Raw genomic sequence first — 12203 nt, 5'->3', positions numbered from 1 at the left:
ATTTGATAATTTTATACCAAATAAATATTTTTTAGTATTTTTTTGAATGACCAAAATGCTTTAAAAAAATAAAATTCTAGAAATAAATTTTTACTCTATTTTTTGTATAAATAATTATCTAAAATTATTTATATCTTTGATTTCACTGAAAAAGTGGAATAATTTATTATTTATTTACTTCAGATGTATAAGTTCTTATTATTCTTTTTATGCAATTTTGATATCATTATTGTTATTACTTGTTTTTATTATTGTAATTTACAAATTTGATTCTCTTCGCTTGTCAAGCAAAATTGTCATGATCGGTAAAGACCAAAACTGACAATTATATGACTAAAGAATGGTCTAAAACAGAATATTATTTGATAAATACTTTTATTGATATTTTCATATTATTGTGGGTAAAAAAACAAGTGTTAAAAAAAATATTAGTTTTGAGTTTTGACAACAAACTAACCTTTAAAAATACTTTGGCTTGTCATCAAGAATACTATTTAAATATTTTTTATTGAACAAAAGCTTATAGTCTGATTTGACTTATTTACTAAACTATCCTTTAAGTTAGAAGTAGTTCAAAAAAGGTGTTTAGTTAAATCTATGAAATCTTATGTTCTCTAAAAAGACTAATAAGGTGGTTAGTATATATGTAGTACGAAAAAAGAGTTTTCATGGAAGCGTTGTAACAAAAAAGTTTGGAACCGTACCATTTGCATAAGTTGCTTATATTTAAGGTATGGTTACAAATAGAAAAAAGTTTGTCTATGTCCACAATTAATAAATCTATTACATATTTAATGATGTTATACGTACGTAGCACAAGTATTTTTAAGTCAAATCAAATTAGCACATACTTAACAAAAAAAATATGTACATATATCATCATTTTTCTTTTTTTTTTCTTTTTCTAACTCTGTAAATTTTGTTAGAAAGTATAAAAAATTATTGATATAGCAAATAAATTTTTATATATAATACAAAAATTTGTATACATAATACAAATTAAACTTATCAATATAGTATAAAAAAAAATTTTATAGCACAAAAATTTTTGCATATACCCTATGAATTTTTGTGTATTTTATTGGTTGTGTGATTCAATGTTTTAGACATGCGATTTTTCAAAAAATTTTGTGATGTGTGAAAAAATTTTCTATGCTGTCCACCAAAATATCTGTATTAGACATATTTTATTAGTTTGGTCTCATTATTTATTTCTTCAAAAATTTCTACTAAAATTTCTGTGGTGCGCTAAATTTTTATTGATGTGTACTAAAATTTTTGTCTTGTACGTATTTTGTTGATTGGATATCAATATTTTAAACATGTGATATTTTAAAAATTTTTATATTGTACATTAAAATTAAAATTTATGTGCATACTCTAATTTTATAAACATATATAGAGAAAGAAGAAGACAATAATAACGAGGATGATAATAATGAACGAGGATGAAGAGGAGAAAGAATAAGAAAAAAAATAAATAAAAGAAGAAGACAATGACGTTGAAAAAAAATAAAAGAAGAAAAAAATAACAATAATGACAATAATCGTATATATAACAAGTGGACTTAATTGGACTTGGTTTGAAAATTGATTGGCTGCCTAACTTTATTGTTATATATTATTAAAATCTAATTGCTTAAGTTAATAGCTAAATTGATGTGGTAACTTCTTGAAGGTATTTCTTAATTTATTTTATTTGATTTATTTAACTATATTANATTTATTTCATTTTATTCAAATAAATACAAATTATTTAATATTTTATTTGATTAAAATAAATAAATTAATTTTTTTAATTTGAATTATTTTATTTTATCTGATGTATTTTGATTAATAATTTTTTAAAATATTATAATTTTTACATACCATATTTATAAGATATTATTTATTTATTTATTTATTTTATTGAGTCAAATAAATTATAATTAATTTATTATATTAGTTATTTAATTTAATTAATTTAAATATATTTTATTTGATTCAATTTATTGTCATGTTAATATTTAAATCATTATTTATCAAAAGTTGAATAAATTTTCACAAGATTAAAAATTAGGCGTTGACTGTTGATAGGAAAATGTTTAAAAATAAGATTTATGAAAAAATAGTTTTATCAATATTTTTCCTTAAAAAACATTTAATTAAAAAGCGCCATTATTAGATATAAAAAAGATCATGTTATATGTGACTAAGGTTTTTTTGTCCATTAGATAGAGTTAGGCAAAGGATAATAAGGGAAATTAATAACATTCTCCTTTTCTATATATAATAAAAGAGTGAAAAAAAAGAACAATAGTCCTTTGTCATGCAAACTCAGAGCAACAAAAAGTGATGCTCATCAAAATTTGATCTCACTAACTTAAGTCACACAAAAAGAACAACAATTTTCTATGAGATACCATCATCATATCAATGGAGATTATCAACAACAACAATAACAATGGAATTTCAAGGAGTAATAGCTCCAACACATGGAGGAACAATAGCATGGATGTTTTCTCTTCGTCCAAACGGCGCGAAGACGACGAAGAAGCTCTCAAATGGGCGGCAATTGAGAGGCTTCCGACGTATTTGCGCATTCGGAGAAGCATGATAAACAATTCGGAGGTTGACATCAAGCACATGGGATTAACGGAGAGGAAGATTCTTCTTGAGAGGCTTGTCAAGATTGCTGAAGAAGATAATGAGAAGTTCTTGTTGAAACTAAGAGAAAGGATGGAAAGGTGAGGGGTATATTAGTCTTTTCACACCACATTACAACACTTTGATGCATAAGTCTTGTTGGATTCCGACCACTCCACTCACCATTATTTTTATGTTAACTATTATTTTGCCGGCTATGTTTGGTGACTGTATTTTAAATTTTTAATAGAGATCAAAGAAATATATATGATGGAAAAACATTAAAAACATGTGTCTCCTTAATTATTACTTGTCTTGTTATTTTTCTTTTTTTTTTATATATTTAAACAAAGAAAAATAGATAAAAAAATATTAGGTGACCAATATATATTATATTTACTTCAATTTGTTGAACTAAATGTAAAACAGAGTTGGACTTGATATTCCAACAATTGAAGTGAGGTTCGAGCACATAAATGTGGAAGCACAAGTTTATGTTGGAAGAAGAGCATTGCCTACACTATTCAACTTCTATGTGAATGTTTTAGAGGTAATTCAATTAATTAATTAATTCATCTTCAAAATACCATAGAAAAAATAAATAATTAAATGGTCACATTTTATTTAATTTTATATTTTGATAAAGGGGTTCTTCAATTATCTCCACATTATTCCAAGTCCAAAGAAGCCTTTACACATCCTTCAGAATGTTAGTGGAATCATAAGGCCCAGAAGGTGAATGATTATTTTATTATTATTATTTTCTTTTGTTCTCTTTCTATTAATATAAAACTTTATTTATTTATTATTTTGTTGCTGGTATAATGATGAGGTTTGTTTTGTAGAATGACTCTGTTGTTGGGACCCCCAAGCTCAGGGAAGACCACATTGCTATTAGCCTTAGCTGGAAAACTTGGTAAAGATTTAAAAGTAAGCAAATCAATCAAATTTTGCTTCATAAATTGTAGGCCATATAGTTCCTTTTAAATTTTAGTAATTAAATTATTACACAAGGTTAATAAAAAAAGGGATAATAATTGGGTTAGTTATGATGATGAAAAAATCAGAAATCAGGGAGAGTAACATACAATGGGCATGGGGTAGAAGAGTTTGTGGCACAGAGAAGTTCAGCGTATATTGGGCAACATGATAACCACATTGGTGAAATGACTGTTAGAGAAACCCTTGCTTTCTCTGCTAGATGCCAAGGGGTTGGACACAACTATGGTATGTTACCTTTACTCAACTATTCTAACTTCTTAAGCTTTTCTATTTTCTTATTATTATATTATGAGTAATGCTACATGATTGGTAAATATTATTATTTTTTTGTCAGTATTTAGTTAGCAATAATTTATACTTATATTTACAAAAGTTTTATATACAAAAAACATATAATTTGTACTTAAATTTATCAGAATTTATACACATAAATCAATACAATTTGCACTTATATTTTTCAAAATATGTGTTAAAAGACAATTTAATATTTATATTAGTCAAAAATTAATAAAAATACTAAAAGCTGCTAACCTTCAATAATTTTTCTTATATTATTTCTAATGCAAGAGATTGGGTTGTACTTTTAGAAAGAAAATCCATTGGAGAGCAAGTTTGATTATGCTCAAAAGATAATTAATCGTCTATTTAAATAATAATGATTTTTTTTAGAAAATTATAAAATAATAAAATAAAGAGTTAGTTATTATTGAATTTGTAAATTTTTATTATATATAAATTTTACTATTTTAATTCAATAATGATTAAACTATAATTTTTTTTTATTTTTTAATTTTGTCATTTACCTCACTTTGGAGTAATTTGATCTAGAGAAAGCAATAACAAACAAACAAAAATCCTATTAACTAAGTTTAAGGGTTGGACGACAAAATTATGGTTAAGAAAGAAAAATGCTATATGAGACTAGATTCAAAGACTAATTATGGTTGGTTACTTAGCTTTCACTGTTAAAACTTTCAAGGTTTTTTTTTTATACTTTTCTAATATAAAGTGAAACGCTATGACATTGAAAATATATTCCAATAGAAGATTTTTACTTTAAAATAAAGTTAATTTTTATATAATAATTTTATGTAGACATCTCCTGGTAAATTATGAATATAAAAAATAACTAATATTTAAATTTACGGTTTAGAAAATCATCTAACATGTAATTTAATTGGATAAAAATATAAAATTTGTTAGACTAAGTTTTAAATTCTAAAATTTTTTATACTGTTATTACATCAAAATTAAATTTATATAAATATTTTTAAAATACAAAAAATATTCTAGGAATCAGCACACTCCCTTTTTTAAGCATCAATACGATGTTGGCTTGGTAGTAGAATAGAAGCACGTTAAATTCCTATATCTATTAATAAAATTTCAAAAATAATATTCGTACATTAAAATTAATTACTAAAATCAATTATTAATGTATTTGTGTATAAATATATGTATAATTTAATTTATTTCAATGTATATTTATATTCCAACATATATTTTATACTTAATATTTTGGTGACTATTTTAGTATAGCATAATCCTAAAATTTTTGGGTTTCTCTGATTTATAGAGATGCTGATTGAACTTTTGAGAAGGGAGAAGGAAGCCAAAATTAAACCAGACACTGACGTTGATGCTTATATGAAGGTGAGAAATAATAACACTCTAATATTGTGTGAAAGATGCATTATTATTTCATTACATGTGATTTGATCAAAGCTTTGCAGGCAGCAGCACTAGAAGGACAACAAACTAGTGTGGTCACTGACTACATTCTTAAGGTATAACATCATCATAATCCAACCACATTATTCAATAAATTAAGGGAATGTAATGATTCTATGTTTTTTATGATTCTAATGGTGCAGATCTTAGGGCTTGAAGTTTGTGCTGACATTATGGTAGGAGATGGAATGATAAGAGGAATTTCAGGAGGTCAGAAAAAGAGAGTCACTACAGGTAATTCTTATTAAAAAAAAATTATAGACTAAATTTTCACTATTTTAATTTTTTAAATTTAAAATTATCTGTACTGAATCCTGAAATTTAATTTTCGACACGATATTAATTTCTAAACTTTTTCTAATACTGAATCAACGAATTAAGTGTTGAATTGACTTTAACTTGTCATGCTGGACACATGGCTAAACAATATAGTTTTTTTTTTTTTTGAATCAAAATAAGCTCAACACACTAATGTAGAGCAAACGAAATAAACAACAAAGTACTACATAGAAGACATAAATCCTTGTAACTTCCGGCAATGCCATCAACCACCCAAAGGATCACTCTCGATCCATTCGTTGTAACTCAGAATCGTCTTCCTTATTACGAACTCAACACCTGTTTCCTGATTATTGAAAATGCTAGCATTGCGTTCCACCCAAATGTTCCAAATAACTGCAAAGAACCCCAACAACCATTTCTTCTGATCTTGTTTCCGCTTATGTCTACCGGTCCACCTCTCAAACAGTTCCTTTATGGTTCCAGAAATAGGCCAAACTTCTCCAAAAGACCTCAGCCAACTGCACCACACCTGCCATTTTAATTCACATTGAAGAAATAAATGCTCCACCGACTCTATCTCCTTCTTACATAGTACACAGAGATTATCACTGGGTCTAATAACGCCTAGTCTACTCAACCTCTCCTTAGTATTCACTCTACCAATAAGCACAAACTACCCAAACAGCTCAATTCTCGGCGGTACCACTCATTTCCAGACTGAACTAGTAAAACTGTAGCTCGTTATCTCATTCGACAGAGTCTCCGCTTGTAGGACCTACACAACAGACTTGGTAGAAAAAACCCCTTTACTATCAAACTTCCACACCATATTATCATCTTTCCCATCTAACAACTTCACCGGTCTTAGCCGCTCATGAAGTTGGTGGACAAGTTCTAGCTCCCATTGGAACAACTCTCTTCGTCACTGGAAGTTCCATATCCACTCAAGCTCATCCCAAAATTCACAATCCCCTATCATTGATCCTTGCTGATTCGAAATAGAAAAGAGTCTATATGATCCACAATCACAACGTTGTTCCGTTTTGGTATGCAAAAACGAGGAGAGGAAGAAGAGTTTATATGATGTGCATAATTATTAAATCTCTCTTCATTCTCCAAAACGACCTCGTTTTTGCCTTATCTAAGAACTAAAACGAAAAGACGTTATTTAATCATATGTCTAGGATGGCAAGTCAGAGCTAGTTTAACATTATATTTATTGATTCAACCTACCTAGAGTTAGATCAATATAGTGAATTTTGAATATGAAAAATTAAAATGGTGAAACTTGTGAATATCAGGACTAGTACGGCGATTTAGTCAAATTATATAATTTGAAACATTGCCTACAATAATTTTCATTGATAATAATTAAATTTTTATCTTATGGATATTGAAGGAGAAATGCTTGTTGGACCTATAAAAGTGTTGTTCATGGATGAAATATCAACTGGTTTGGATAGTTCGACAACTTTTCAGATAATGAATTCGATTCGGGAATCGATTCATATTCTGAACGGAACAGCACTTGTGTCTTTGTTACAGCCAGCACCAGAAACTTATGAATTGTTTGATGATATAATACTTCTAACGGATGGACAAATTGTGTATCAAGGGCCAAGACAAAATGTGCTTGAGTTCTTTGAATCAATGGGATTCAAGTGTCCTCAAAGAAAAGGAGTTGCTGATTTCTTACAAGAGGTGACATCAAGAAAAGATCAATGGCAATATTGGGCTCTCAAGGATGAACCATACAACTTTGTAACTGTCAAGGATTTTGCTGAAGGCTTCCAATTATTCCACATTGGTCAAAAGCTTGGAGATGAGTTGGCCATTCCTTTTGACAAGTCAAAGAGCCATCCAAGTGCATTGACCACAAAAAAGTATGGTGTAAACAAGAAAGAGCTTCTCAAGGCTTGTGCTAGCAGAGAATTCTTGCTTATGAAACGAAATTCCTTTGTCTACATCTTCAAAGCCATACAAGTAAGTTCAAACATGATTCAAAACTTGCATTGACCCTTTTTTATTTTGATCCTTATGCAAGTATTGTTGTTTGTTTCCAGTTAGTTTATTTAGCAGTCATGACAACAACACTATTTCTAAGACCAAAGATGCACCGAGATTCTGTGTTGGATGGAGGAACTTACTTGGGTGCACTTTTCTTCACAATCACAGTGGCAATGTTCAATGGAATTGCAGAACTAAACATGACCATAATGAAACTCCCTGTGTTCTACAAGCAAAGGGACCTTCTCTTCTACCCTGCATGGGCCTATTCTATTCCTCCATGGATTCTCAAGATTCCAATTACACTTGTTGAAGTTTTCCTTTGGGAAGCAATTTGTTACTATTCTATTGGTTTTGATCCAAATTTTGGAAGGCAAGTGGTACCAACATTAGTTACAAAATATGCTCATTGTTTTGGAGTCTGATTGAGAATGAAATATGTTATTGGCAGGGTTTTGAAACAGTTCTTGGTAATCTTCTGCATCAATCAGATGGCGTCTTCGCTGTTTCGGTTGATGGCAGGACTTGGAAGGGATGTTATAGTTGCTAACACTGTTGGTTCATTTGCATTGCTCATAGTTTTGGTCTTGGGAGGATTTGTCATTTCAAGAGGTACAACAATCTTAATGAAACTATAAATTTGGCTAAACAAAAATAATATCTATTGTTTTGTGGCAGAGGATGTGCACAAATGGTTCTTATGGGGCTACTGGTCCTCACCACTGATGTATGCCCAGAATGCCATTGCTGTTAATGAGTTTCTTGGCCATAGTTGGAGAAAGGTAACAATACCCTTTTGCTTCTAACATTGAAAAAACTCTTAGAATGTTAATATAATATAAGATGCTTTTCTTTGTTTTGTTATTTTGAATGTTGTAGGTTCTTCCTGGTACCAATGAAACTCTGGGAGTATTGGTTCTCAAATCTCGTGGACTATTCACAGAATCGTATTGGTTTTGGTTAGGAATAGGAGCTTTGATTGGTTATGTTTTCCTCTTCAATTTTCTCTTCACCTTGGCTTTGCAATACCTCAGTCGTAAGTACCATCCTCATTTCCTTTTTTTTCTTTCTGTGATCTATTTTCTTTGATTTCTAAACAATCCATATTTGCAGCACTGAGAAAGAATCAAGCAGGATTGTCCCAAGAGAAATTGCTTGAGAGAAATGCTTCCACTCGTGAAGAGGTCGTTCAATTATCGACACGAAAAAGCTCCACCGGTTAGTCATTGAGGTCCAAGTTGTAGTTTCTCTTTAAATGCACTCACTTTGCATCTTATATCAGGCCGAGTCACCCTTGTGAGTCGGCCTGATATACGATGTAAAATGAGTCCTTCAAACATTCTTTTTTCTTTCATGTAAGTTTGGTATTCAAAGTTCAAAGCATAACATAGTGACTATGATGACAAGACAGAAGCTAAGGTTATAGAAGAAGCAAGCATTTCATCCAGGTCTCTGTAGACATGCCACAGGTACCAAAACAGATTAATTTATGACATTATATCTCATTTGGCCTAATGAAAATTAAAATCATTGCTATATTGATGGTTGTAGGAAATGAAAAATCAAGGGATTTTCGAAGATCGTCTAGAACTTTTGAAGGGTGTTAGCGGCGCTTTTAGGCCAGGAGTACTAACAGCTTTGATGGGTGTAAGTGGAGCCGGCAAGACTACTCTGATGGATGTTTTGGCCGGAAGGAAAACCGGTGGATATATAGAAGGAAGCATCACAATCTCTGGTTATCCTAAGAATCAAGAAACGTTTGCTCGAATATCCGGATACTGCGAACAATTTGATATCCACTCACCTTATGTGACAGTCTATGAATCTTTGATGTATTCAGCATGGCTTCGTTTACCCCATGAAGTTGATCCTTCAACAAGAAAGGTAAAAATAACTGTTTTCTAAATCACAGGTATGGCTGCTTAGAATCTGAACTCAATTGCATGATATTTAGATGTTCATTGAGGAAGTTATGGAGCTTGTGGAGCTTAACTCATTGAGGGAAGCACTTGTTGGATTGCCGGGGGAGACAGGACTTTCGACCGAGCAAAGAAAACGGCTAACAATTGCAGTTGAGCTTGTAGCCAACCCATCAATAATATTCATGGATGAACCAACCTCTGGCCTTGATGCCAGAGCAGCTGCAATTGTAATGAGAACTGTGAGGAACACGGTCGACACAGGCCGGACCGTGGTTTGCACCATTCACCAGCCTAGTATTGACATATTTGATGCCTTTGATGAGGTAACAATAATTCTACCCAATTACAACTCAAATATAGTTCTAATTTTTGTGTACCAAGTTCTTCAATGTTCATGTTTTCAGCTGTTACTCTTAAAATTGGGAGGGGAACAAATATATGCAGGCCCATTAGGCCGCCATTGCTCACAATTGATTCAATACTTTGAGGGTATTGAAGGAGTTCCTAAGATCAAAGATGGTTATAACCCTGCAACATGGATGTTGGAAGTTACATCAGCAGTAACAGAAGCAAATCTTAATGTCAACTTCACTAATGTGTACAGAAGCTCAGAACTACACCGGTTAGACTTATATCTTGAACCTTTATATCTTACAAAATTAGTTTGTTTCATTAACTAATACTTTGAATTGTTCAGGAGAAATAAAGAACTGATCCAAGAACTTAGTGTACCTGTACAAGGTTCAAGAGATTTATACTTCGATACTCAGTATTCACAGAACTTTCTAACACAATGCAAAGCATGCCTATGGAAACAACATTTATCATATTGGAGGAACACATCCTATACAGCAGTTAGACTGCTATTCACAGCAATTATAGCTCTAGTGTTTGGGGTCATCTTTTGGGACATTGGCTTCAAAAGGTGTGTTAAAAGGAACACTAAACTAGCAACTTGATATTTCAGAATTGTACTTACACATGAAAATGACAGGAGAAAGGAGCAAGATCTTTTCAATGCAATGGGATCAATGTATGCTGCTGTTACCTTCATTGGAGTGCAAAATGGTGCCTCAGTGCAACCTATGATAGCAGTTGAGAGAACAGTGTTCTACAGAGAAAGAGCTGCTGGAATGTATTCAGCTTTGCCATATGCTCTTGCACAGGTATATACTAATACTATCCCATCCTTAGTTATTAAGGTTCTAAAAACCGAACCGATGATCGAATCGGTCAAATTAGAGTTCAATAAAAATTCGAACCAAATTTTATCTTCAATTGAACTGGTCTGGTATTAACCGAATAGAACTGACCGATTCAGTCCAATTTTCAGAACCATGATAAATATGTTATGATTTGGATGATGTATAATTTTTGTTTTCAGGTTATTATTGAACTTCCGCATATCTTGGTTGAGGCTCTTGTTTATGGGGTTATAGTGTATGCAATGATGGGATTTGATTGGACAGCATCAAAGTTCTTGTGGTATCTATTCTTCATGTACTTCACATTCTTATATTACACCTTTTATGGGATGATGACAATGGCGATAAGTCCCAACCCACATGTTGCCGGTATATTGTCCGGTGGATTCTATGCAATATGGAGCCTTTTCTCAGGCTTCATCATTCCCTTATCGGTAAGTTATCATAATAAGTTACATACACTTTTTAATCGAGGAAAATACGAATAAATTCGTGACTTTTTAACTCAAAAATAAATAGATCTTTTTGACTAATTGAAAATATAAAAATTTCTCCCACTTTTAAAATACAAAACATCAAAAAATTTTATTTATCTTCGTATATTTTGGAGGAAAAAACTTACCTATCTTACGTTTTAGAAAATAATTAATATTTTTATATTTTCAATTAGTTAAAAATTTATTTATTTTCGAACTAAAAGTAAAAAATCTATTTATTTTTTTTTATTTTTTATCTCACTACAAGAAAAATAACTTTTAGAATTTAGTAGTTATTTATTTTGTCTTTATATTATTAGTAATTAATCCATTTTGTTCAAAAAAATTAGTGACAATTGTAATAATTTTAGGTTAAAAAAATAATTGTCACAAAAATCTATAACTTGTTATTCTAACGTATAATAATAATAATAATAATAATAATAATAATAATAATAATAATAATAATAATGAAAAATATATAATTGTTAAAAAATAGTATAATTAACAATTTATGATGAATTAAAAAAATATTAAAATGACAGAGAATACCCATATGGTGGAAGTGGTGCTATTGGATATGCCCGGTTGCATGGACACTGAATGGATTGGTGACTTCACAATATGGAGACAACATGGACAAACTTGAAAATGGTCAAAGGATTAAGGATTTTGTGGAGAGTTACTTTGGATTTCACCATGACTTTCTTGGAGTTGTTGCAATTGTGGTGGCTGCTTTCTCACTCTTATTTGCACTCATTTTTGCATTTGGCATCAAGGTATTCAACTTCCAAAAAAGATGATCAAATTGTATATGTGCTCTTTAATTGATTGTTTCTAAAAACAATTTATAGAAAATCAAACACACTAGCATTATATAGCATTGTATATTGCCTGACAAAATTTATTGCTCCAATTCCATATCCTAGGTTTTCTTTTCTTTGCAATCATAT

General features: G+C 30.4%; 1 protein-coding gene across 1 annotated transcript; it reads left to right on the top strand.

Annotated features, from left to right (window-relative positions):
• Window positions 1-2304: 2304 nt before the first annotated feature.
• LOC107495343 (pleiotropic drug resistance protein 1-like) lies at window positions 2305-12197 on the top strand. The gene is given in 23 exon segments (XM_052262873.1): window positions 2305-2726; window positions 3055-3175; window positions 3272-3360; window positions 3471-3555; window positions 3693-3852; window positions 5204-5280; window positions 5361-5414; window positions 5502-5592; window positions 7040-7623; window positions 7704-8020; window positions 8099-8259; window positions 8326-8429; window positions 8527-8683; window positions 8761-8865; window positions 9059-9093; window positions 9096-9116; window positions 9199-9531; window positions 9602-9892; window positions 9974-10191; window positions 10267-10494; window positions 10564-10735; window positions 10954-11208; window positions 11796-12197. Coding segments are annotated over 23 exon segments (4227 nt in total). The 5' UTR covers window positions 2305-2415; the 3' UTR covers window positions 12054-12197.
• Window positions 12198-12203: the final 6 nt, after the last annotated feature.

This window comes from Arachis duranensis, chromosome 6 (assembly GCF_000817695.3).
Source record: "Arachis duranensis cultivar V14167 chromosome 6, aradu.V14167.gnm2.J7QH, whole genome shotgun sequence".
In the NCBI taxonomy this organism is placed as follows: Eukaryota; Viridiplantae; Streptophyta; class Magnoliopsida; order Fabales; family Fabaceae; genus Arachis; species Arachis duranensis.
The sequence above is the reverse complement of the archived record's forward strand: the minus strand, read 5'-3'. Positions and strand labels throughout refer to the sequence as shown.